The sequence below is a fragment of the Hemicordylus capensis genome, chromosome 2, assembly GCF_027244095.1.
Source record: "Hemicordylus capensis ecotype Gifberg chromosome 2, rHemCap1.1.pri, whole genome shotgun sequence".
Taxonomy (NCBI): domain Eukaryota; kingdom Metazoa; phylum Chordata; class Lepidosauria; order Squamata; family Cordylidae; genus Hemicordylus; species Hemicordylus capensis.
In genome coordinates, this window is record NC_069658.1 from 207,179,582 (window position 1) to 207,205,527 (window position 25,946).

General features: G+C 59.0%; 1 protein-coding gene across 5 annotated transcripts; it reads left to right on the plus strand.

The window, feature by feature from the left end:
- The first annotated feature begins 1,678 nt into the window (after positions 1–1,678).
- On the plus strand, positions 1,679–25,946 carry RANBP3 (RAN binding protein 3). 5 transcript variants are annotated; one of them, XM_053291737.1, is made up of 18 exons: positions 3,229–3,566; positions 4,768–4,823; positions 8,064–8,251; positions 13,436–13,472; positions 14,711–14,797; positions 15,137–15,208; positions 15,591–15,656; positions 16,229–16,321; positions 16,423–16,529; positions 17,928–18,044; positions 18,713–18,816; positions 18,975–19,053; positions 20,168–20,270; positions 20,710–20,819; positions 21,330–21,450; positions 22,657–22,799; positions 23,357–23,537; positions 25,692–25,946. In XM_053291737.1, the coding sequence occupies exons 3-18, from the start codon at positions 8,138–8,140 to the stop codon at positions 25,733–25,735; spliced, it is 1,578 nt and encodes a 525-aa protein (XP_053147712.1). In that variant the 5' UTR covers positions 3,229–3,566; positions 4,768–4,823; positions 8,064–8,137; the 3' UTR covers positions 25,736–25,946. The 5 variants fall into 5 exon arrangements, with proteins under 5 accessions (XP_053147716.1, XP_053147714.1, XP_053147712.1 ...); XM_053291736.1 differs by having other exon boundaries at positions 3,546–3,566; positions 20,695–20,819; XM_053291741.1 differs by lacking the exons at positions 3,229–3,566; positions 8,064–8,251 and adding an exon at positions 1,679–1,818.

The window sequence follows — 25,946 nt, forward strand, 5'->3', positions numbered from 1 at the left end:
TAAAATATATAACCCTGCTCCCAAGGGTTGCTGCCCGCTGGACGAGGGCATCCGAGGGGGCTCTGCTCCGGGTGCCGACAATGAGGGAGGCTCGGTTGTCGTACACGCAGGACAGGGCCTTCTCTGTTGCTGCCCCCAGACTCTGGAATGCTCTCCTGGCCTTCCAGGCTATTCACTCCTCGGTCTCCATCACAGCTTTTAGAAAAAGTGTAAAATCTTGGCTTTTTGCCCAGGCATTTATTTGATTCTCTGCTGCTGCTCTTTATAGTCTGTACTGCCTTTATGCTTTTGTTTTAAATTTTTAATCAGATTTGTTTAATTTTTTTTCACTTAATATTTTAATTGTGTCTTTTTTACCATCTTGTGTTTAATTTTTTTGCTGTAAACCACCTTGGGATTGCTTTAATGAAAGGCGGTATATAAATTTAACAGTCAATCAATAACTTATCCCTGCAATCGGGCTCTGTACCGGAGGACTGGAAAGTAGTAAATGTAACACCGATTTTCAAAAAGGGATCTGGGGGCGATCCGGGAAATGGCAAATTGATGGAAAGCATCCTCAAGGATAAAATCGTCAAGCACCTAGAAGAACAGCCCCTGCTGGGAGTGAACCAGCATGGCTTCCGCAAAGGTAAATCTTGCCTCACCAACCTTTTGGACTTATTTGAGAGTGTCTATGAGTGTCAACAATCAGTTTTGGATTTCACTACCCGAAAGAGTTTGGCATCATCTGCAAATCTGGCCACCTCTCTGCTTACCCCTACTTCTAGATCATTTATGAATAAATTAAAAAGTGCCGGTCCCAGTACAGATCCCTGGGGGACCCCACTTCTGACTTCCCTCCATTGCGAAAACTCTCCATTTATACCTGCCCTCTGTTTTCTGTCCTTCAGCCAGTGAGCAATCCACACATGTACTTGTCCCCTTATCCCATGACTGCTAAGTTTCCTCAGGAGGCTTTGATGAGGAACTTTGTCAAAAGCTTTTTGGAAGTCCAGGTAGACTATGTCAACTGGATCACCTTGATCCACACACTTGTTGGAACTCCAAAAGGTTGGTGAGACTTCAGAAAGAAATCTTCTTCCCTTTTATGGCTTGCTTGACGGTACCTGTTAGCCATGCTGGCATCCTCCTGGTTGCTTGTATAATTCCAATAATAATAAATAGCAGTAATAAACAATGCAGTATTGCTAATAATGCAAACCACGCTGGGTCCTATCGACTGCTGCTAATAGTAATTAGTAGCCATAGTAATTAATTTTATGGGATGGTGTACACATGCGGAGTTCCAGATTCAAATAAGGTTATTAGACGCAACAATTCCGCCTTTTGCTCGTAAGAGGGCGCTGCTTCTACAGCGCCTGCTCACGCTTCTGCGCAAGCGCAGTCTCCGCTAAACGAAGAAAAGCGGCTCGGGATGGGGGCGTGGCAGAGCTAGAGAGGGAGGGCGCCTGCGTATTAGAGCTCGCGCGCTCAGGGCTTCGGCGGGCGGCGCTGAGCGCGGCGTTGGTGGGCATGCGCGTGCCTTGCCGCCTGGAGGGGTTCCACTCGCTGGGGAGCAACGGGCGAGGCGGTTTCAACCCTTCAGCGCGGAGGAGCCGGTGCGCATGTGCGCTGGGGCGATTGCGGGGCGTGGCCAGAGCTCCCTCGCTCTCCTCCTTCGCCCTGCTGCCCGCCCCCTCGGGTCCGCTCCTCTTGCGCATGCGTCTTGGCGCCCGCCGCGCTCCTATAGTGCGGGCAGGAGCCTTTTGCCCGTCGTTGGCGCGGTGCATTGTGGGAGTGATTAAGGAAGTAAAATGGCGGACCTGGCCAACGAAGGTAGGCGGTGGAGGCAGGAGGCCGGGCCGTGGGGGGTGGGGAAGGCGCGGCCGGGTGAGAGGGGCCGCCCCCCCCGCCCCACCAGGCAGGGAAGGCGAGGGGGGGCCTGGGCATGAGCAGAGCGCAGGCGGCGGGAGCCTCCCGTGGCACGGAGTTCCCCAGGCCGCCGCGGGGTAAAAAAGGCGAGCGTGCCCCTGAGTGTGGTTGGAGTGCTTGGCCCCAGGCAGGCAGCCCTCCTTCCAGCCCCCCCCGTTGGCAAAGGTTCGTGCCCTCGTCCTGACCAGTGGCGTAGGTGCCTCTGAGCATGGGTAGAGTGCCGTGTGCAGGGAGCTGCAGCCACCCAAGAGGAGCCCGGTCCGCAGCAGCAGCCTCCCTCTCATTCACACCAATATCACCTTCTGCCTGTGTAATGGGGCTGGGAGTTGTGTGCCTCTGAGCATGGGCAGAGTGCTGTAGCCAAAGAGGCTGCTGCGGCTCCCAGAGGCCGCCTTTGCCACCCCTGCCCCATTTTCCTCCCTATGGGTATTGCTTTCTGTCTCTCTCTAAAAACTGTGGTGCTTCTGAGCATGGACAGAGTAGAGGAGGGCAACCAAGTTGGGCTTCTGCCTGGAGTGGCTCTTTCTCTCTCTCTCGCACACACCCTCCGGCCCTGGCTTTGCCGGGCTGCTGCTTAGATGCCCTGGAATGCGTGGGCTTGGGGTGACACACGAGTGCCTCCTGAGCACGAGCAGAAGGCTCGCTTCTCCCTCCACAGCGGGAAGGCATGGCGGGGGCACGGAGCTTTGTGGCTGTGGGTGAGGGTGCCTCTGAGCATCCGTGTTTCACCAGGGGCAGCACGGCCCTCTGGGCAGGCTTCCGCCCTCTGTTTGGCCCATGCGCCCCCCCAGTTCCTCCGTAGCAAGAGCTGCTTCAGAGTCCTCGGGAGATGTGAGGGGGGAGAAATATGTGGATGGGTGGCCCCAGGGAGTGTGCCTCTGACCGTAGAGCACTCTGCCGAGGCAAGCAGGCAGACCCGTTCCTGACCCCGGGTTCCCAGACGGAGTGAGGGGGAGAGAACCTGTGGCGCTGCCCGGGAATAAACGCTGGGCACCGCAGTCTAGCATAATGTATGGGCAAAGGGCCTCTGAGTCTGTGCAAAGTGCCGGGCTCCACTCTTGCATCTGGGACAAGGGGAGCGGCCCCCCCTCTTTCCCGTTGGTTCCTGAACAGAACAAAAACGTTCCTAAACAGTTAACACAAGATGAATGCACTGGAGCATGTGCAGAGTGCAAAAGCAATCCCTGGTTGCTGTGCTCTAAGACTCGAAGGAAGGTCCTGCAGCATCTTCTGACAGTTATTCAGTGCCAAGCCCTTGGTGTGGAAGTTGTGCCCCATGAAGAGTTCATGTGTTTTGGTCCTGCAGAAGCAGCAATTGCCGCGTTCTGTTCGGACGTGCAAAGCCAACCTGGGTCAGAGATGTATGTGGGAATAGAGGAACCCGCCCAGTTTGCAGCTGCCTCTGCTTTCCAACCCTAACAAGACTCCTCTGCATGCTGGAGGCCAGCGTGGCCGCCTTGGGGTCGGGCCTGCTTCTACTTTTGCGACACACACCCCCCCCCCCGCGCTCTGGCCTTCTGCGCTGGGCTAGCAGAGCCCCCTCCTGGGCTGGAGAGAGCCTGCCATCCATTCACAAGCCAGGCTAAGCTCCTTCTGCGCCTTCCATTGATGGCCGCGCTGCCTTCACGTGACGCGCTCCGCAGCTGATCGGGGTGAGCCTCTTCCCCCCCCGGCGCACCCTCCCACCCCATCATGTGAGCCTTGCGCTGGTGACGTGATCCAGCATCCCCCAGAGAACTGTGAATGGGAGCAGCTGATTATCCCCCCCCCCCCCCGTGCGCGCTCCCGATTGAGAGGCCTTTCCTCGGTTAATCCTCTCACCCTATTTGACCAGACTGGTTGGATGCTTGCGTCTCGCTGAGCGCGGCTGAGCAGCCCAGGCCGTTGGGGCTGGCAGGCTCCCGGACACCCCGCAGCGCACGGGCCAGTGGAGAGGTGGTGGGTTAGGGAGAGGCTGCCGCTCGGGGGCCGAGTGCCCGCTTGGCGTGCCGCAGGTCTTGGGTTCAGTTCCTGGCACCTCTGGTGAGAAAGAGCTCGGGCCAAGCGCCTCTTCTCTGCCCACAACCCATCGGAGCCTCCCTGGCCCAGAGACAGGCAGAGTTCTCCTGGCAGCATCTCCCGTGAGGGCTGGGGGAGACGCTTCTCTGCCTGCCATGCCAGGCAATCCTGACCTCGACTCCAGAGAAGGCCGCTTCCTCTGTTGAAGGGAGGCTCTCTAGCGCGGAGGTAGAGCCCCCCCGCCCCCCCGCCTGCAGGAGGCCCCGAGCTCAGTCTCTGGCAGCACCTCTAGCTAGGCCTGGGAAAGACCCGTCTGTGCCTGAGACCCTGGCAAGCTGCTGCCAGCCAGTGTAGACTGCATTGAGACAAGTGGACCAAGAGTCCAGCTTGGCTAGAGGCAGCTGCTTACATTCAGATAAGTTTGTAGGTGGGACTTAACAACAACAGCAACCTCCAGAACTGTGCCCAGGTGTGCAGGGGCGTTTGTCACCCTGTGGTCCTAACACGGCTGGGTTATTTTCTGACCTCTTCCAAATCTGGACACCTAAGGAGGGCCTCATCCTGCAGCCCCAGCTATGCTTGGCTGCATTAAAATCTGTGGCCGGGTATGGCTGTGTGCAGCTTCCACATTCAGGGGCAGTCTACCTCCAGATACCTGCTGCTGAGGATGCAACAGCAGGGGAGGGAGTGTTCTTCTATGCAAAGGGGCACTTGGCATAAGGAGTTCAGTGGTGTTGGCTCAGAGATGGTGGCTGCCAAATATATCCCCGGCGGAAGCAACCGCGACTCGAAGCGTTTGGTAAACAGCGAATGCTAAGCTAAGCCCTTTCTTTTGGTTTCCCTCTCTCCTTTCAGAAAAACCAGCCATTGCACCTCCCGTCTTCGTGTTTCAGAAAGATAAAGCGCAGAAGGTAAGAGAGACCCTCTGGCGGGGGGCTCTTCCCCGGGCGCCCCAGTCGGCAGATGGCGCAGTCTTGCCTGCAAGTCGAGGCTGCCAGTGGGAATGGGGCCGGTCACTTCCACGTTGATCCATCCGCTGAGGAAACGCCGCATGGGCGTCTAGGGGGCGTCCTGAATTCGTCGCCCGGGCAGGGCACTGTCCAGGGCCGTGGGGCCCTCGTGAAGCGAGCGCCCCCCCCCCCCCCCGGCGGCTTCCCTGCGGCTGTGGATCGTGAGCAGAGATTGGTCCCGGTGAGGCCTGCTGTCCTTCCGAGGGGCTCGTCTACTGTGGTTGGTCTTGAGCTGAGGAATCCCCGAGGATCCCCAGGATTCGGAAGCCCGCGGGGTTACTCCCGGAAGGGGGTGGGGTGGGGAGAGCAAAGCCTCTCTGCTGTGGGCAGAGGAGTGATGATGTCTGGGGTGCAGCGTTGGATCAGCCAAGGAGTTCCGGGGTCTCCGTGGAGGGAAGCCACCTACTGGCGCAGCAGGGAAAGGCTTGACTAAGAAGCAGAAGGTTGCCGGTTCGAATCCCCGCTGGCAGTATACCGGGCAGCAGCGATCTAGGAAGCTGCTGGAAGGCATCATCAGCATCTCCCACTGCGCGGGAGGAGGCCATGGCCAGCCCCTCCGGTCTTCTGCCAAAGACGACCGCAGGGCTCTGGGGGCGCCAGGAGTCGGCACCGACTCTGCGGCACACTTGGCCTTGCGCTGAGAGGGCAGTGCCACATCCCGCCAGAGGATCTGCTGCTCCAGGGAGGCGGTGGCCAGCCGTCGTTCCCTGCCTGTCTTGCCATGCTCGGAGGGAAAGTCTTGGATGCCTTGCCTGGAGGAAGGTGGGTCTGGGCTCTGCCTTCCCCTCCAGCCGCGCGGCCTGTGCACCCAGGCCGGGCTCGAGCTGTGCTGCTCCCTCGTAAGTGTGGCGCTTGTTTCCCGCATAACTGGAGCTGCCCCCTAGGTGTGTGTCCCTCACCGTCTGCACGGGCGCTCCCGTTAGAGGAGAAGGGCACAGGGGCACAGGAGCGGTGGTTCCAGGCAGGATGCCTTCAGGGGAATGGCCCCAAGGCTGAGGCTCAGCACTCCCCCAGCAGTGGGGCGGGCATTCCGTGGGCTCCTTGGGGCGTCGCAAGCTCCTGCTGTGGCCGAGGCTGGTGCTGGAGGCGTCTTGGGGAATGGGCGCACAGCAGCACCCTGCCCAGCGCTGGCACCCCTTCCGAGAGCTCTCTGTGAAATGCTGCCTTGCCGTGTGGTGGTGATGGCGGTTGTTTGGGGGGAGGAACTGGAAGCTGGAGGCCTCTTTGTGTTGGTTCTTTTGAGGGCGGGGGGGTGTTGCGGCAGAGGAGTCGCGGAAGGGCAGGCTTAGCCTTGCACGCAGTGTGTGTGCGTGTGTGCGTGTTGGTGATCCAGCCAACTGGGGCCCTCCTCGCAGGGTGGTTGTGCAGCCCAAGTCGAATGTATCTTGTCGTGGCTGAAGGAAACGGAGAGGGAGGTGGCAGAGGCCGCGGTGGGCTGATCCGAAGCATGTCGACTCGGAAGGAAGCTCCCTGCCTCCCAGAGCGGAGCTGCTTCTTTCTTTCTTTCTTTCTTTCTTTCTTTCTTTCTTTCTTTCTTTCTTTCTTTCTTTCTTTCTTTCTTTCTTTCTTGGGAGCCCCTCTCGGGTCTGAGTTCTTCCGCTCCCGTGGCTGAATAGCCGCTCGCCTCTGGTGAGGAAGAATTGCCTGCCCAAGACCACCGCTCGGTTTTTGGCAGGCTGGAGCGGAATTGGCCCCTTCCCTCCCGCCGCTGCCGCCCACCGGCCGCCGATGTGGCACACAGCCCTTCCTTCGTGTGCCTGGGTGGGCGGGCCGGCCGCTGGGGTGCGTTGCTTGTTCAGCCTGGCCACGGGGGGCGGCAGGGCCGGCGAGCAGTGGCCAAATGAGGCAAGCCAGACCTCAAGCGGGAGCCCCCTGCTGCAGAGGGAGGTGCTCCCCGTGGGGAGGCCGGGGTGGTTGGGGCGCCTCCCTGCAGGTGGCCTGTGGCCGACTCCTCCGGCAAGGGGCAGTGCCTCGCTCCAGAGAGGCGGGCACCTGGCTGGATGGTGGGCTTCTGTGCAGCCTCCTCCGTCTGGGCACCAGCTTCGGAGCAGGGCAGACGCGCTCGCTGCAAAGAGCCTCGGGTTCAGTCCCCGGCAGCATCTCCGCAGAGGGCTAGGAAAAGATCCCCGTTGGGAACCCTGGGGACCCGCTGCCAGTCCGCACAGGCTTGGCTAGGTGGGACCAGGGCCAGGCTCCGCAGGAAGCCGCTTCCTGTGTCCAAGTGCGGCGTGAAGGAGCTGCGAGGAGTCGTTGGCTGCAGTGGGGAATCTGGATGGCGGTGGCCCCAGTTGGGCAGGCGTGGTGGGCCCGTCTCTTGGCCGGGAGGCTGCCTTGGCCAGGGGCGGGAACTGCTCTGTCGCGGCCCAAGAGACAGAGAGACTTGCGCTTGGGGGCTCCCCGGAAGTCCCGGGTGACCCAGAGCTGCTAGAACCGGGCAGGGCTGCAGGGGGAAGCCAGCTTCTGAATCTCCGCTGTCGCCGTCTTACAAAATCGTTACTCAGAACTGAAGACTAAGAGAATGTACTTTGAAAAACTTATTGCCATGTTGCATTTTTTAGGGAAATGGTGCAGAAATTCGGTTTTTTAAAAAAAGGAAATAAAAGGGGAATTGTCGCAATGCAGAACTGGGGCATCTCTCGAAGATGGGTCTTCAGCTCCTGCCCCCTAACTGCCACTCTGTGCCCTCCTTTTTAAGAACACAGAAACAACCCTGCTGGATCAGGCCCAAGGAAGCCCTTCTAGTCCAGCACCCGGTTTCCCACAGTGGCCCACCCCAGGCTGGTGAGGAAGGCCTTCCCCCTCTCCTGCTGCTGTGGCTCCCCTGCAACTGGTCTTGGGAGGCCTCTTGCCTCTGAGGCCACCAGACTAGTAGCCACGGACAGACCTGTCCTCCATGGATCTGGCTAAGCCCCTCTTAAAGCCATCCGGGCTGGTGACTGTCGCCACATCCCGTGGCAGAGAGTTCCAGAGGTTGATTAAGTGTTGGGTGAAGAGGTTGATGCCTGCTGGCTTGTCCCAGCAGCCGAGAAGGTGAAGCCCAAGGCTAGGCAGAGCCTTCCTCCCCCCGCCCGGCCGCCTGTGGGCCTGCTCTCTTTTTCCTGCTGCCAGGCACTGAAGGGCTGCTCTCTTCTTTGCTCCCAGTCCCTTGCAGAGCAAAAGGGGTGCTGGATTCAGGCGAGGACCCCCGGGGAGAAGCCGAGTCACCTTGCCGGGCCATGGGCCACCCCAAATCGGCTGGGGAGTGCAACTTGGAGGCTCCCGACCCCCCAGTTGCTGGGGGGGTCAGTGCTGGGGCCCAACTTGCTCCTGTTCCACCAGAACTGGCGGGGGTAAGTCAGAACCTACCACGTATTTCTGGCGAGGCGCTTGAGTCCTGCTCCCCGGCCCCATTTCCCCAGGGATTCCTCTCCTCTCCTCCTCCTCCTCCTCCTCCGCAAAAGGCCTGCAGTGCAAGAGGGCAGGCGGCCCCTTGGGGCCCGAGCGGGGCTTCCTTCTGGGCTTCCATGGAGAGCTTAACGCAGAAGGGGATAAACTTGACCAGCTCCACAGGTCTCCTTCCCCCCATCACTCGCCTGGCCCAAGCAAATGAGTCCGGGGGTGGGTGTCCCCCTCGCTTCTCTTTGGGCAGCGCCGAGAAGGGGGCCGGATGCCTTTGAGCCCCCTGGAAGCATCGGGGCGGCATCCACTGCTGCTTCTCTGCCGGGGAGAGCTCGGGGCTGACGCTCTCCAGCAGCACATGGGCCGGCCTGGTGGCCTTGGGTCTCCGGACAGGCGCAAGGGGAAGTCCACGTTTGCTAGCTGCTGTGCAGGGCCATCCTGCCAGGGTCCCTCCGGGTTGGCGGGCTGCAGCCACCCTCGCAGGCCACAGCAGAGGACCCCTGTTTTCTGGACCAGGCAGGAACTCAACAGCAGCCCGTCTCTGTGAGCCGTACAGGGGAGCAGCTTCCTGCCTCCCGCCACGAGCCAGGGGTATATTTAGACTGGGCTGCGGAGCCTGCTCTTTGGCGCAGGCGGCTCCAAGCTGGCGCCGGCCCAGGGCCGGGAGGCCTGTCGTTCACCGGCCCTGCACGTGCTCCGTGTTGATCAGACTGCAAGGCCAGGCAGCCTTCTCTCCCCAGCCACGCCCCCCCCCCTTGAGCAGTAGTGGTGGCAGAGATGAGCCCTCTGCATTGAGCCCCCGGGGGAGAGCAGCTGGCCCTCTCCACCCCCAGCGCAGCATCCCTCCAGGGGCTGGGGCCTGTCCTGTGATTCTTTTGAGACTGTGAGCCCTTGGCGGACAGGGAGCCATCTGTATCTCTTTATATCCCTGCTCACTGGGCAAAGAGGCACCTTTTACCGTGGTGATTCTCTTGATTTTGCAGGGGGAGAGTAACTGGCCCAGCCTCCACCCCCAGCACAGGACCCCTCCAGTGACTGTTGCTGGTGTCTCTCTGATGTTTCTTTTTAGACTGTGAGCCCTTTGGGGGCAGGGATCCATCTTATCTATTTATTATTTCTCTGTGTAAACCGCCCTGAGCCATTTTTGGAAGGACGGTATAGAAATCGAATGAATAATAATAACAATAATATATCTATGCAAACGGCTTTGGGTCTTTCCTTGGAAAGCAGTCTCTAAATATTGGTCATATATATCCACCAGAGAGCTGCAGCTGGACACACCAGGAGAGCAAGCCTGTTGGTTAGAGGGTGTAGCAGCAGCAGCAGCTTATAACCTTATTCGGGTTTTTTAAATATTTTGCTGTCTGATCAGTGTTGACAAGGGAGATGTCCGAAGAGGGGCCTCCAAGGAAGCAAAGGGGTGCAGAAGAAAGGCACTCCTGTCGTCTGGCGTGGATCTTTGCGAAGAAGGCTGCAGGGCTCTCTCGTGGTAGAAAAGGGCACCCCAGCTGTCTTCCCGTTTCTGAGGACTTCTCTTCCTGGTCACCTGGGATGATCTTCTAGTCATTGTAGGTGATCAGGCGAGGAAAGAAGGAGCCCTGTTGCTAATGGGGTGGTGGGCCTGGCTGCAGAGTTAAGGTTTGTGTAGCCGAAGGTGGTCTGGAGTCGGTATTGCTCACTGCAACCTGGGCAGTGTAGTTGGAAGTGAATTGTGATGAGTTGCAACTTGTGTGGAAAATATATGCAGTGTTTGTGGCAGAGCCACACAGGGCTCTTCTTCCCCGAATCCCAAATCCTTTTCAGGATAAAAGTACGGCATGCACGTTGGAAAAAGCACACAGACATTGGAATGTAATCTCAGCAGGACGGTGCTGGAGGGGAGAGCTGGTCTGGTGGGAGCAAGCAGGACTGGTCCCCCTAGCTAAGCAGAGTCCGCCCTGGTTGCATATGAATGGGAGACTGGAAGTGTGAGCAGCCCTGGAAGAGATTCCCCCTTGTGGGGATGGAGCCACTGCTCGGGGAAGAGCAGAAAAAGGTTCCCTGGCAGCATCTCCAAGAGAGGGCTGGGAGAGATTCCCGCCTGCAGCCTTGGAGAAGCCGCTGCCAGTCTGGGTAGACAATCCAGAGCGAGATGGACCAAGGGTCTGACTCAGTATATGGCAGCGTCTTGTTTGTTTGTTACACTTATAAACTGCCCCATCCAGAGGGTGGTGTACAACAACTTATAAAAAGACATAAAAACACACAGTTCAAAACACAGTGGTAAAAACAATTCAAAAACAATTAAACCCATTTAAAACCAATTAAAATACTTTTTTAAAAAACAACACCACTTTGCAAGCCTTGGAAGGCCAGGCCAAACAAATAAGTCTTCAGGGCTCTCCTATGTTTTACTGCGCCTGTGTAACGTGTGGGGCAGGCTCACTCCCCTCCCTTGGCACTTCCCAGCAGGCGGCATCATCATCATCGCAGGTGAAGAGCCCCAGGTGTCCCTTTGCCTCCACTCTGGCCCCATCCAGCTCCGGAGGGGCTGGGCTGGGCATGCAGTGAACTGGGATGCTAGGAAGCGGGGTTGCTGTCTTGGAGCTCTGGGGCTGAGGGTTCCACTCGATATGCCTGGGGTGGCTCGGGGCATGTGGGATCATGGGATTGAAAGGGGCCTGTGGCCAGGGAGGACAGGGCTATCCGTGGCTGCTGCGAGTCCTGAGGGGCAGCCTGTAGGCTGCCTCCATGTTTGGAGGCCTCCCCATCCCAGGGGCCGTGGAGGACCCGCAGGAGAGAAGGTGCGTGCCCTCCCCTCAGGCCTGTGGGCTTCCCAGGACACCTGGGGAAATGAAACGGCGAATACGAGAACGCCCTTCTACAAATCTACGGTGCGGCCACCCCTGGAGAACTGCCTACAGCTTTGGTCACCGTATCTCCAGGAGGAGATTGTAGAACTGGAGAAGGTGTGCCGAAGAGGGCAGCCAAGATGACCAGGGGCCTGGAGCACCTTCCTTGTGAGGCGAGGCTGCAGCACCTGGGGCTCATTTCAGTTTGGAAAAGTGTCAGCTATGGGGAGACATGAGAGAGGTCTCTAAAACCATGCGTGGTGTGGAGAGAGAGACACTCTTCTCCCTCTCTCACAACACTAGAACCAGGGGCACCCCATGAAACTGAAGGCCAGGAAATTTAGGACCGACAAGGGGAAGTAGTTTAATTAATCTGTGGGATTCCCTGCCGTGGGATGTGGTGATGGCCACCAGCTTGGATGGCTTCCAAAGGGGCTGAGACAGATGCATGGAGGGCAGCAGGTCTATCGATGGCTACTGGTCTGGGGGCTGGGGGCCGTCTCCAGCCCCAGAGGCACGATGCCTCCAAATCCCAGTTGCAGGGGAGCAACAGCAGCAGGGGGGAGGGCAGGCACAGACCTCTTGCCTGTGGGCTCCTCGGAGGCATCTGGTGGGCCACTGTGGGAAACAGGATGCTGGACTAGAGAGTAGTGTTCCCTCAAAGGCGTGCACATGTGTGCACGCCCACAAGTTTCTTCGTGTCTGCTCAGTTGATTTTAGATCCCACTCAGGTTGAATTAGGAAGGCCCCACTCTGAATGCAGGTGTGCACACACTGCCTTGATCCTGCCGCCCAGAACAAAACTCATTCCACACACAGATGGAAAAATTGAGAGAATGAACGCTGCCTGAGAGGCCTGCTTGGGCCAACTGAGCCTAGTGGTTCCTTCAGATTGTGATTTTAGGGAGGAGAACTGGTCTTGTGGTCGCAAGCATGCATGATCTCCTTTGCTAAGCAGGGCCTGCCCTGGTTTGCATTTCCCCCGTAGGGGATGTGGCCGCACTGGGAAGAGCATCTCGGTTCCAAGTTCCCTCCCTGGCAGCAGCATCTCCAAGATCAGGCTGAGAGAGATTCCTGCCTGCAACCTGGGAGAAGCCGCTGCCAGTCTGTGAAGACAATCCTGAGCGAGATGGACCCAGGGCCTGACTTGGTAGAAGGCAGCTTCCTGATCAAGCAGGGCTGTTCTTATGGGTGGTGAAGGCTGTAAGAGTGTTGTGAGCACCACAGAGTGTGTGTGTGTGTGTGTGTGTGTGTGTGTGTGTGTGTGTGTGTGTGTCCCTTCAGTGGTTAAAAATGGCAGCTCAGCTGCAGCTCCGATGCTCGGGTGGGATCGGAATCAACCCCTCGCCACCCAGCCGCTTCCTCCCTGGAGGGCCTGCCCGTCTGGGGACGTGGCTCTGGGCTGCAGCCCTTGTCTGGACGGGCACAGTGGCTGGTGAAGGGGCTCACCAAAGCTGGCCGCCTACCATCTGCCTGGTTTTCCCTCGCCGGCCTCCCTGCCCGCCCCTCTGCTGCGGGCCAGGCTGGCCCAGAAGGGGAACCGAGGCAGATGCTTTCAGGTGCAGCCTGGCAGCCTGGAGCTTGCTTGCGAAGGTCCTTGGGCGAGCAGGTGGGTGCCTCTCCTGTTGGTGCGCAGGACGGGCATCCCTGCTCCTCGGTAGCGACCCCAGACCCAAACAGCCACCTCGGGCTTGCTCCCTTGTGGCGTGTCTGGGAGCTGCAGGCAAGGGGGTGTTTCCTTGGAAGGCGAATCCAGCCGCACGCAGGCCTGAGGCCTTTAACACCCTGCCCAGAGAACAGGCAACTTCTTCTGCTTTGCCAGAGGAGGTGCCAGCTTCACTGAGCTGCCGGCTTGTTTCTGGGCCGACTGGTGTGTTTGGAAGCCCTGGCAGTTTGGGACGGGGTTGCCTGAAGGTTGGTCTCCTCCCACATGAGGCCGCCTGGCTCTCTGGATCCGCCAGGGTGGCCTCTTCTCCACCTCCTGCCTCCGTCTCGGTGGCTCACGAGGCCCTTCTCTGCTGCAGAGAGAGAGGGAGGCTTGGCACCCTCTCCCTGAGGAGGGCCTGTCCGCTGCCGAAGAGGGCTTGATCCGGCCTGGGGCTGTGTCTGGGGGTGGCTTTAACTGCTCTTGCCTGCTTCTTAATTCATTCATTTGTGACAGATTTATCTTAATCTTAAAGAAATCTGCTTTTCACTTGAAATGGTCCATCTCTTGAGTCTGCCTTGAAAGGAGAAGGGTGGGGGATACGAATTCTTGCCTCTGTCCATTCAGAGATCTTCTTCTTGTTGTTGTTGTTGTTGCAGAGATCAGCAGATGGATCCAGCCCAGAAGATGGGGAAGGTGAGGGAGTTTGTCTGCGGTCGAGAGAGAGCCCAGGGCCAGAGGCATCCCAAGCAAAAGCTCCTCCCTCTTCTTGTGTGTGTGTGTGTGGGGGGGGTGAATTCCTGTGCCGGATCCTGTGCTCCAAGCCGGCAGGACAGGAGTGCAGAATCCCTGGCTGTTGGGGCCAGGGCAGTCTGCGCAAGTCCCTTGACCTGATGCCAGCAGCAGGTCTGCAACTTGGGCATGACCGTCCAGCCTTGGGCATGACCAGAGGGTTGCTGTGAGTCTCGGCCTCACCTTCTCCCCCGTCCCTCCTCGGCATGCCACTAGAATCTTCTGTTCTCTTTCTGTAGCAAGCCACAGTTTCATCCAAGTACAGGAAACTGTGCTTGCTATGAGCCTTTGTTGGTTATCCACGGATCTCTGTGAAATTGTCTAATCCCCTCTGGAAGCCATCTCTGCAGGTGGCCCTCTATCTATCTATCTATCTATCTATCTATCTATCTATCTATCTATCTATCTATCTATCTATCTATCAAATTTCTATACCCCCAAAACTTTTATCTCTGGGCAGTTAACATAAAACAATTAAAACACACATAAGAACTTTAAACAATTCAACAATTTAAAATCAACCATAAAATTAAAACACAATTTTAAAAAGCTGGGAAGGCTTGGGTGAAAAGGTAGGTTTTCAGATTTTTTTAAAAAAACTGCCAGAGATGGGGAGGATCGTATCTCCGCAGGGAGTCCATTGCCATGACTTGTGGCAGTGAGTTCCACAGACTGGTTCTGGACCTCCCATTTTAGCTGTCCTAAGGTGGGTTCCGCCAATAGCAACAACGCCATTTTCTTTTGTTCTTAAGGGGGGGGAAGGAAGTGGACTTGGAAAAGCACATGGAGAGGGAGAGGATGGCCAGTAGTATTGGAAGATGTAGCCTTTTGGTGGCAGGCGGGGCGAGTGAGAGAGCAGCAGCAGCAGCCACCGCCCAAGTGCCACCCCTGGTGTCTGGTGACTGCTGAGAGGGGAGGCGGGTGGGCGTTTATAGCCACACCACTGTGAGTGAGTGCCGGGCGGGCCTCTCTGGGCTTGGGCCCTTGCCTTCAGCGCATGGCCGTCTGCTGCAGGAGTGTGGGCTCATCGGCCCCTTCCCAGCCGGATCCCCTCTCCGGGTTCCCATCCCGAGGGTGAGAATGGCGGCATCTGCACTCCCTGCCTCTTCGCCCCCGTAAACCTTTCCTGCTTCTTCCCGCAGAGTCGGACCGAGAGGATGGGAGTTACTGCCCCCCGGTGAAGCGCGAGAGAACCTCTTCGCTAACGCAGTTTCCGCCTTCACAGTCAGGTAGGGGAGCCGTCCCCGTCCCCCGTCGGCCAGGACTGGCCTTGGAGAGAACACGCTCTGCGTAACTGTACTGGCCACTCTGGTCTCCCTCCTGGGGTCTTCCCCGTTTGACATTGTAAGTTCCTTGCAGACGGGGACCTGTCTGGCTTTGCTGCAGAAGCTCGAGGCCCAGCTGGCCTTGCATTTGCAGTCGCGCAGGGAGGAGGCCGCCCTTTGGGGCCCGCCCCCTGGCAGGCCTTGTGTCCCGTGCGAACGCCCTCCCTGTTCAGAAACCTCGCGGAGGAGAATGCAGCCGGCCGGCCCCCTGAGCTCTCGCTCTTCCTCTCTCCCGGGCTGCAGTGACAAAGAACAATGTCTTCATGCCATCGAGCTTCTGCGAACCTTCGGCGGGGAACTCTGACTCGGAGCCAGGTGAGCTTCCCCTCCGGGCGGCCTGTCCCCTCCCAGAGATGCTGGAAGGCTGCTTTTCAGCGCGCGCGCACACACACACACACACACACACGTCCTCAACGCGGCTTACGTAGCCGGAGGGGATGTTCCCCTGCGTTGAACCCTTGCTCATAAACTCAAAAGGGAGGCTGGCGGGACTCTAGCCACCGCACTGGAAGGGGGCTTGGATGGGGCCAGTTGCTCCCCCACGCTGAACAAGGGAGCCCCCTCTTAGGAAGGTGCCTCTTGGCCCCGGTAGCAGTGCAGCCTGCAGGTGGGTCCCTGCCCCACGGGGGCCTCCCCACCCCCACCGCCCGCAGTCCCTGGCCCACCAGGCGATTTTATTTCCCCCGGTTAATTCTAGAGGAAAAAACCACGGGATTCCGACTGAAGCCACCCACCCTCATCCACGGCCAGGCACCCAGCGCAGGTGAGCAGCAGCTCCTCCTCCTCGGAAGGGGTGTGGCAAGCGGGGAGCAGGCCCTGGGGCAACATGTGGAGGGAGACCTCTGCTTGCCTGCTTGCTTGCTTCCCTCTCCTCCTGGGGGGACGCGGGAGGCAAGCCCTCTCTCCGCTGGGGGGCCCCTCTCCCTCAGGGACATGTGACCTCCCCCCCCACACACACACACTCTCTCATTCAGTCATAGCTCTGTCCCTGCAGAGGAGCATGGAAGGTGGCCACTCTGTCTTCCAGAACTTCCTGACGCTCCCGATGGGCCCCTGAAATGGGTTTCCCAACTCGCTCCACGCCCTAGATTGGAAACGGGGATTCCATAGTCACGGCTCCCCCTCCCAAAGAGCGCTGGGAATGGTAGTCCTGAGGGAAAGCTGCCCTGGAGAGCTCTGGGCCCTCCGGAAGCCGCCCGTGTGGCAGACCCGGCTGGCTTCCTACCCCTCCCTCCCTCCCTCCCTCCCTCCCTGGGAATGGGTGGAGCAGCCTTTGGCTGGCTGGCTGGCCCCGTTGCCGTGGCCGGTCAGGCAGGTCTCTGCTTCCCTCCGCAGGGGTCCCCAGCCAGAAGCCGAAGGAGCAGCAGCGGAGCGTCTTGCGCCCGGCGGTCCTGCAGGCCCCGCAGCCGAAGGCCTTTTCCCAAACAGGCGAGTGGGGCTCCGTGGCCTGGGGCGCCAGGCCGTCTCCCCCCGCTGGGAAGGGCTCCCCTGCTCCAGCCGCTGACTCGGCGTGCGGTTTGTCCTTGCAGTTCCGAGCAGCGGCACCAACGGCGTCAGCACCCCGCCAGACCCCGTGGCAGCCACGTCTGACTCCGCAAGCAGTACGGCCCCGAGAAGTCCCGAGCCGGAAGAGAAGGTGAGTCTGCAGCAGGCTGTGGAGGAGGAGGAGGAGGAGGAGCCCCCGGGGGTGGAGCGGGGAGTGTGCGTGCGTGTGCGTCCCCCCCATCCACCAGATGCTTCTGCGGTGTGCGGCCATGTGCTCTTGTCTTGCGATATGAAGATCCTGGCCCAGAAGGGCCCTGCGTGTTTGTGGCCCTTGGGGTTCCCGCCGGGCCTCTGGGCAGAGCCCGAGCGGGGTTGAGCCAGCGGAGTTCTCCCTTCACTGTCCACCCCCCCCCCCACCCTGCAGTCCTTCAGCCAGCCAGACTCCTGCCTGCAGCAGCTCCTGCGGCCGAGCTGTTTTGGGGGGTGGGGGGTGCACGCTGCCTGGAGCACCTTGGGCTATGGGCCGGGTGAGTGAGTTCGGCAATGGGCAGCCCATGTGCCCCTTCGACAGATCTCTGGTGTGGCCACAACTGGAGTTCTGGTCACCTTATCTTCAGAAGGACATGGTGGAACTGCAGAAGACAAGGGCAGCCCAGAGGGTCAGGGGCCTGGAGCCCCTTCCTTAGCAGGCTAGGCTACAGCACCTGGGGCTTTCTTGTTTGGAAAAGAGGCAACTATGGGGAGACGTGTTGGAGGTGTATAAAGTCATGCATGGAGTAGCAAGCGTGGTCCGAAAGAGGATATTCTCGCTCTCCCGAGACACTCGCACCAGGAGTCATCCCATGAAACTGATTGCCAAGAAATTTAGGACCGGCAAAAGGAAGTCCTTTTTCACACCTCACATAATTCACTTCTGCCACAGGATGTGGTGACAGCCACCAACCTGGATGGCTTGAAGAAGGACCCGAAATTCAGGGAGGACAAATCTTATCCATGGCTCCTGGCCTGGTGGCTATAGGGCTACCTCCAGCCTCAGAGGCACAGTGCCTCCAAGTCCCAGTTGCAGGGAAGCCACAGCAGGAGGGAGGGCAGGCCCCCTTCAGCTCCTGCCTGTGGGCATCTCAGAGGTATCTGGTGGGCCACTGTGGGAAACCGGATGCTGGATTAGAAGGGCCTCCTCCTTAGGCCTGTTCTTATGTCCTTAAAAAGTAATACACGGAGTTAGGGGTGTGCATGAACATCTAGTTGCCGAACCGGTTCGCCTTGAAGCAGGCTGGTTCCGAGGCTTGAATTTGATTCAGATTTGAACTGGACCGCGAGTTCTGGTTCGTGCACACCCCTGCATGGAGTGAAAGTTTGGGTGGGAGATGAAGACTCGTATGAAAGAGAGATGCCCCGATTCTGCATCACTACTATCCTCCTTTTACCCACAACAAAAATCTCAGCGCTGCAACGCTTTTCTGGCAAATGCAGTAAGCCCCCCGCCAAAGAGAGAATGCTTGGGCTGTTCGATGCCTTGTGGTTACGGTTTCTCCCTCCCTTTTGCTAGGAGAAACAGTGTCAGAAAAATGAGTCTAACAACACCTCAGAGGCCGAAAAATGTGAAAAAGAGCAAAACGCGCAACAGTCCTTCGTATTTGGGCAGAACCTAAGAGACCGAGTGAAGGTACTTTCCCCAAGGGAGCCATAACTTCACGTCTGGCTACTGTCAGTGAAAGTTCCCCGTGTGGCTTGTTCCTTCCAGCCTGGGCAGCCAGCCGAAATCTCGACTCTTGCGTGGTCTGTGTGTGTGTGTGCTCTGAGCTTCCAGAACCCTGTTCTACACGAGAATTCTCTGCCAAGCAGGCAACCCAGACCCTTAACTTCAAGCACCCCGGGTTCTGTGTGGAGGCTGTGTGGTGCCTTGGGGCCACTTCCTGTTTTGCATTCTTTCGCTCTACCATTGGGCACGCTGCCTGTCTTGCTTCTGTGCTGTGCCTGCTGGAAATGTGCCTCTTTGTGTCTTGGTTTCCACGTGCAGAGTTCGCTCTTGCCCTTGGGAAAGGGAGGCCCCCTCATTCCTTCTGCCCCACATGCCTGTGTGGGGAGGGCCCATAGATCAGCAGCAGTGGACCTGCAGAAGCTCCCAGGCCCAGCCCCCTGGGCGTTTCCAGGTCACTGGATCTCCAGTGGCAGGACTGAGGAAGGGACACCCCTGCCCACCCCCACTTAGGTCCCCCCAAGAGCCTCTGCCAGTCAGAGTGTTGAACTGGCTGGGCTGGCTTGAGGTGCCTCCACCCTGGCGGGGCCTTGCCCCCCCCCCAGTCTCTGAGCCTCGGCCATCTTCCCCCCCAGCTAGGAGACGAAGGCGACGACTCGGCCAGCATGCAGAATGCCCGGCTGCCCAGCTCCGAGACGCCTCCGGCCACCAACTATTTTCTTCAGTACATCAGTTCCAGGTAGAGGAGACCCTCTTCTCTCCCCCCCCCACCCTGCCCCCCTGTGGGCACTGCTGCCGCCTCGGCATGAGCCCCCTCCCTCCGGGGGTGGGGTGCAGCGGCAGCCCTTGGGGTCAGCGGATCCGCAGAGCTGAGCGGAGCATGCCCTTTGCCTGCAGCATAGAGAACTCCACGCACAGCGCGGACACCTCCAGCCACAAGTTTGTGTTTGGCCAGAACATGAGCGAGAGGGTCTTGGTGAGTATCCGGTGGCTGGGCGGGGGGGGGGTCTTGTTCATGCCTCCTCCTCCTCCTCCTCCTCCCCCTCCCCAGTTGTGTCCTAAAACCCGGGCTGATCTTTGGCAAAGTAGCCCTCATGCGGCATTCCGTGTGTGGACGCCCCACTTCCCTTTTCCGGCCCTTCCACCACTTTTGCGTGTCTGCCCCTTCTTACGCCAACCCTCTCCTCCTCGGCAGGGCGGGGCTGCTTGCCTGTTCTTCTAAGCTAAAGCCTCGTTAGCTCTGCCCCAAGGAAAGGCACCGGAGGAAAGGCCCAAAGACAGATCCCGGGCCGGGGTGGGTGGGGTGGGGACCCCAAGGATGGCCCCCCCCTCGCGCTGGCCCTGTGTGTCTCCTCTTCCTGCTCTCTTCCGACAGAGACCCCGAGTGGGTGTGCCCAGCTGCAAAGGTCCTGGGGGGCGGGTTGGGATTCTGGAGCAGTTGGGCTCCAGCAACTTGAGGCCTCGGAGGCCGCCTCCTTCCGAACCGAGCTCGGGGTCTGTCTGGCCAGTCTGTTGTGCTCTGGCTGGCAGCAGCAGCTGTGCCTGGAGGACTTCCCCAGCTCTGTTCCTGGAGATCCCAGGGCCCCTTGCACGCCCAACCCGTGGGTTCTCCGGCTCTCCCTCTCTCTGTCGAAGCTGCCTCTAGCCCAGCAGGGTCTGCTCTGACTAGCCGCAGGCCTGGCAGGGACCTTTCCACTGGCTTGCGGCCCAGCCCTCTCGCGGCCATTCTGCGGCTGGGGATTGCGCCTGCGGCCTCCTGAGCTCCAGCCCCCTCCCCAGGGCCAAAAGCGGGGGGGCGGGGAGAGAGAGAGTCTGAAGGAAGGTCCGGGTTCAGGATACTTGGGCCGGGCCTGGCGCTGCAGGCGGACAGCCGTTGGGCCGTGGGCTGCACGGAAGCGGGCCCAGCTCTTGCAGGGGCTGCCCGGCCAGCAGTTGCTCTGGACCTGAGCCGAGGGGAAGCCTGGCCGGGTCTGGCTCTCCGGGCCTCTGGGAAGGGCCAGAGGTTCAAGCAGGTGTGTCGCTGGCAGCCGGGGAGGAGGAGGCCTCGTGCCTGGCCGCTCACTTCTGCCCCTTTCCCCCGCGCTCTGCAGAGCCCCCCCAAGCTGAGCGAAGCCAGTACAGACGGCAGCAAGGAGAACACGGCCGGGGACTCGGGCTCCGAATCGTCCTCACAAGAAGCCACGCCGGAGAAAGGTACGAGAGTGAGCCGCCCTCTTCCTAGTGCTGGGGTGGGCCCCCCCCCCGAAACCCGCCCTCCCTCGCCTGTGGCCCGCTGCCCTCCAGCACACCACAGAGAAGCAAGCCTAGAGCCGGAGCCTCCCTTCCCAGAGGGCTTTGTTCCTTGCAAGATGGGCAGGACCTCGCAGAGCCGGGGATCTAGTCCAGCCCTGCTCAAAACCAGTCCCCTTGCACTGGCAAACTCTGCTTCCCCACCTCTGCTTGTGTGGGGCTCGGGGTGACCCCTGGCGAGCAGGGCACCCACACCCTTCTGGAGGCCCCGCTCTCAAGGAGGCGTCTGGAGCCGGCGGAGGGCGCCGGCGTCTCCTCCCCAGCGGTGTGGGCTGCCAGCCCCGGCCTTCCCGCCCACCCCACCCCAGCCTGTCCCGTTTTTGTCCAGCCAATAACATTTCAGAGTCGCTGGCTGAGTCTGCTGCCGCCTACACCAAGGCCACCGCCCGGAAGTGTCTGCTGGAGAAGGTGGAGGTGATCACGGGGGAGGAGGCCGAGAGCAACGTCCTGCAGGTGAGCAGGCCTGCCGGGGGGCCACGCAGGGGACGGAGCGCCTTGCTTCCCGGGGCGTCTGCCCGCCCGCCTGCCTGCCCGCCTGCCTTCTAGGGCCATGGGAAGCGGCCTCCGGCCCAGTCAGACCCTCGGTCCGTCTAGCTCAGCACGGACTGGCAGCGGCGCTGCAAGGTTTCGGGCAGGAGCCTTTCCCAGGCCCACCTGGAGATGCTGCCAGTGACGGCAGGCAGAGTGTGGGCTCTGCCCCACGGCTGCAGCCCTTCCGCTGAAGGAGACTTGGAGGCCACTCGGCTGCGATGCACTTTCGTTCGGTAGCCGCCGCCGCCGCCTGCTGCTGCTGCTGAATTGGTCTAGTCCTTGCAGGGGAGGAAAGCGCTGGCGGCCCACCCCACCTCTTGGAAAGGCCCGTTCCCCAGAGCTGCTGCTGGGTCCCTTGTCAAGACCGGTGTGGTGCTCCTGCCCTCCTCGGGTTCAAGCCCTCAGCAAGGGGGTGCCTCTTCTCTGTTTCAGATCCAGTGCAAGTTGTTTGTCTTTGACAAGAACGCCCAGTCTTGGGTGGAAAGAGGCCGGGGACTCCTGCGCCTGAACGACATGGCCTCCACAGATGACGGGACGCTACAATCCCGCCTCGGTAAGGAGCCCAGCCCAGCCCCGGACTCCTCGTGAGCCCTGCTGCCAGTCCGTTCCGAGAAAAGATCCACCTGAGGAGTCGATGGCGCGGGCCACTCAGTTGATCAGGCCCCAAGGAAACCTGGACCCAAAGGGCCAACCTTGCCCAGCAAGGCCTCCAAAGCTGCTAGTCCACAGTGTGTTTCCCTAGCCAGTCGCTCCCTGTGCTTCCGTTAGAGGAGAAAGGTTAGAGGTGGTTTCCAGGGTGACCGATGTCCGAGTACGAAGTGGCCCTTGGTGCGTTGGTCTGCCTAGCTCAGTACCCTCTGCTCTCCAGGGTCGGAGGCACCCTGTGGCAGACGAAGGACGACAATGACTTATATTTACTGTTTTTCAACAAAAGTTTGAGAAGCAGTTTACATAGAAAAATAAATAAGAAATAGGACGATTCCTTGTCTGGAAAGGCTCACAATCTAAAAAGAAACATAAGGTAGTAACAGACTTTATTTGTTAGCCTCCCGCCCCATAATCAGTTGTGATGGCCAGGGTTCCTGTTGAGCATTGCCCCCACGGGCCAGGGCAGAAGCCCCACTAGTCTGGGATTCTGTCTTCAGAGAGCGTCTTCTGGGAAGCCAACAGGTGGGGCGTGAAGACAGCAGCCCGGCCTTGTGCTTTCTCTCCCGGCTACTAGCATTCTCAGATATTATGCCTCTGTACATGGAGGCTCCACTTATGTGACTTGGCGATTGACCGCTGACAGACCTCGATCTAATGCCCTTTCTATAAGAATGTTAAAAAGGGAGCCCTCCTGGATCAGGCCAAAGCCTGTCCACCTTGCTCGGCATCCTGCTTCCGACAGGACAGCCAGACACTTTCAGGAAGGAAAGAGTGGTAGACACCAACAGCTACTGGAGGGAAACTGTGTTGGGGTTGGAGAAGGCCAGTTGCTCTCCCCCAGCTAAATGTAAGAGAATCATGGCTTTGAAAGGTACTTCTTTGCTCAGTTGGCAGAGATGGTGGCAAGGGCAGTAGGGATGCTCTGAACCAGGGATTCTCAAAGTCTGGTCCACAGATGATGTTGGACTACAACTCCTATCATCCCCAACTGAAGGCCATTGTGGCTGGGAATGATGGGGGTTGTAGTCCAGCCACGTCGGGGGAACCCCTGGGTATGCCTAAGGAATGCACTTGCCGTGGCTTTGAATGTTGTGCTCTCCTCTTGCCCCAGTCATGAGGACTCAAGGGAGTCTCCGGCTAATCCTGAACACCAAACTCTGGGCTCAGATGCAGATCGACAAAGCCAGCGAGAAGAGCATCCGCATCACGGCCATGGACACGGAGGACCAAGGCGTGAAAGTCTTTCTCATCTCGGTAAAGGCAGGAGGGCGGGGCCGGTGCTTCCCCCTCTCAGAAAGACCTGGTCACCCAACTACCCTTCTGAGATATTATGCGCCTGTATGTGGAGGCTCCACTTGCCTTACTTGGCAATTAACCGCTGCTAGACCTCGATCTAATGCCCTTTCTATAAGAATGTAAAAGGGAGCCCTCCTGGATCAGGCCAAAGCCCGGCCACCTTGCTTGGCATTCTGTTTCCAACAGGGGACAGCCAGACACCTGCAGGAAGGAAAGAGCCTTTTTTGTTTAACCCCAGCTCAGAGGTGGACTTCCCCTGGCTGTAGAGGCTCCATTTGTATTTCTTCCCTGTAGGGACCATCTCCGCTATGAATCGAGCCACTCCTTTTTGCAGTGCGTGTGCGGGGGGAGCCTTTTGAGTTGGTGCCTGCCAGCACTGCGAGTTCTGTAACGTCCCGCCTGATCTCTGCCTCCGTCGGCTGCCCTCGTGGTCAGCTTGGAGACAAACTAGCAGGAGGCTTTCTTGGCCTCTGACGCAAGCTCTTTCCTCCCCCCGCCCCTGCCCCGAACCTCAGGCGAGTTCCAAAGACACGGGCCAGCTCTACGCAGCCTTGCATCACCGGATCCTGGCCCTGCGGAACCACGTGGAGCAGGAGCAAGAGGCCAAAAGCGCAGCCCCCGAACCGGAGGTCTCCCAGTCCAACGAGGAGGACAGCGATGACGACGTCCTGGCACCTTCGGGGTCGCCCGGAAGCGGTGAGTGGCCTGCTTGCCAGACAGCTCCCTCGGCCCAGCAGCATCGCTCCCGGGGCTGCCCTGGCTTCCTCAGAACGGTCGGGATGTGCATGGAACCGGCTGGCCCGGTTCAGTTCGAGGCTGGACCGGCCTCAAACCCAGCTGGGCCATGTCCTCCTGCCCCGGTTCAGTTTGTGGGGTTCATGATCTTAAATATTTTTTTTAAAATTAAGATTGCGAACCCCTCGAACTTCAGTGGGGAGGGTTCAGTTTGACCTTGAACCGTCGAACCCCTGAACATCCCTACAGAACGGGCCAAAGCATGCCCCAATCATGTCATGATGGCTTCTGGTGTAACACCATCACTGCCTGTGGTACTATATGGTTCCTTATCGAACACTTGAGGAAATGTAGCAGTCATGGGACAAGGGGACAGGTTCATGGGTGGCCCAGTAACTGGTTGAAGGACAGGAAACAGAGGGTAGGTATAAATGGAGAGTTTTCACAATGGAGGGAAGTAAGAAGTGGGGTCCCCCAGGGATCTGTACTGGGACTGGTGCTTTTTAATTTATTCATAAATGATCTAGAAGTAGGGGTAAGCAGCGAGGTGGCCAAATTTGCAGATGATGCCAAAGTCTTCCGGGTAGTGAAATCCAAAACGGATTGTGAGGAGCTCCAAAAGTCTCTTTCCAAACTGGGGGAAGGGGCGACAAAATGGCAAATGCAGTTTAATGTTGGCAAGTGTCAAGTGATGTACATTGGAGCTCTTTACTTTGGAAAAGAGGCGACTGAGGGGAGATGTATAAAATGATGCATGGAGTGGAGAGGGTGGACAGAGAGAAATTCTTCTCCCTCTCTCGCCACACTAGAGCCAGGGGTCACCCCATGAAACGGAAGGTTGGGGAATTTAGGACCAACAAGAGGAACTACTTCTTGACACAGCTCATGATTAATCTATGGAATGCTCTGCCACAGGATGTGGTGATGGTCACCCGCCTGGATGCCCCTTTAAGAGGGGCTTAGACAAATTCACAGAGGACGGGTTTATGGCTCCTCGTCTGAGTGCTATGGGCCACCTCCAGCCTCAGAAGCAAGACGCCTCTAATGCCAGTGGCAGGGGAGCCACAGCAGCAGGAGGGAAGGCCTGCCCCTCGCAGCTCTTGCCTGTGGGCTGCCCAGCGGCATCTGGTGGGCCACTGTGTGAAACGGGATGCTGGACTAGAGGGGCCTCCTCGGGCCTGATCCAGCAGGGCTGTTCTTGCTTTGAGGCAGGGTGGGTGGAGTGGGGAAGAATTGTTGGCTGTTGCCCGTCTTTAGGGCAGGTTACCTTAAGGCTGAGGTTCCCCAGATGGGGTCCCTGGATGTGGTTGGACTGCAACTCTCATCACCCCCAGCCAAGTGGAGGCCATTGTTACTGGAGATGATGGGAGTTGTAGTCCAGAAGCATCTGGGGACTCGAGGTTGGGAGTGCCCCTGGTCTTCTGGTAGCGAGTGTGAATTGTCCCTTTTGCTAAGCAAGGTCTGCCCTGGTTTGTGTGCAAATGGGAGTCGCCATGTGTGAGCCCTGGAAGAGATTCCCCGGAGGGGATCATGGGGCCGCTCTGGAAAGATGCTTGCATGCAGAAGGCAGGGAGGGCTGAGAGAGACGCCTGGAGAAGCCGCTGCCAGTCTGGGTAGACAGTCCTGAGCTAGGGGGCCTGGCTGGGGAGAATGCCGCTTCCTCTGCTCCGAAGGGGCTGTGCCAGATCTTGCATGGGAGAGTGTGGGGCTTGATGGAAGGGGGAGAGCAGGCCGGCTTCCAGGCTCCCCTTGGACCTGTATTCCCGAAATTCCCTTCTTGGGGCGGGGATTTGAAGATGGGACAGATAAGCCAGGCTGGGCAGGGGGGTGGAGGGTGAGACGCGGCATGCGAAACTCCTTCCCGTGGCAGCCCGGTAATAGCTGAGGCAGTCCTAGAAGACTGAGTCGGGAGAGCCCTTGCTGCCATCGGAAGACCCGCCTGGCCTGTCTGTCCTCTGGGTCGGCTGGAAGGCTCACCGCACCTCGCGTGCCGAGCCCGTCCTAGAGCAGCCGCCGGCCGGCCGGCCGGCCCCCCCTTCCTCCCGCCGGCCCCCGCCTTGCCTGACCAGAGGCCTCCTCCTCCTCCTCCTCCTCCCTCTCCTCTTCCCTTGGCAGGTCCCACCAATGAAGGAGACGGGCAGACGGCCGGCAGCACATAGCGCCCAGAAGCCAGCCCGCTTGCGAGAGCTGCCCGCTTGCAGGCTCCTCCGTGGGACCCCCACCCCAGGCCGACTCTTGCCCCGGGCAGCGTTGGGAGGCGCTGAGCTCGAAGAACTCTGCATCCCGGTTCTGTTTTTCGTTTTTTCCCCGTGTTGGATTTGGGGGGGAGGGGCTGGATCAGTTGATTCCATATTAAAAAAGAAAACAAAC

Bases quoted from the DNA above. Each gene is read 5' to 3' on its own strand.
- RANBP3 (XM_053291736.1), top strand. From the start codon at position 8,138: ATGGGCCACCCCAAATCGGCTGGGGAGTGCAACTTGGAGGCTCCCGAC. The intron at 18,045-18,712 runs GTACTTTCCCCA...CTTCCCCCCCAG, and splicing joins ACCTAAGAGACCGAGTGAAG to CTAGGAGACGAAGGCGACGA. The intron at 20,820-21,329 runs GTGAGCAGGCCT...TCTCTGTTTCAG, and splicing joins CCGAGAGCAACGTCCTGCAG to ATCCAGTGCAAGTTGTTTGT.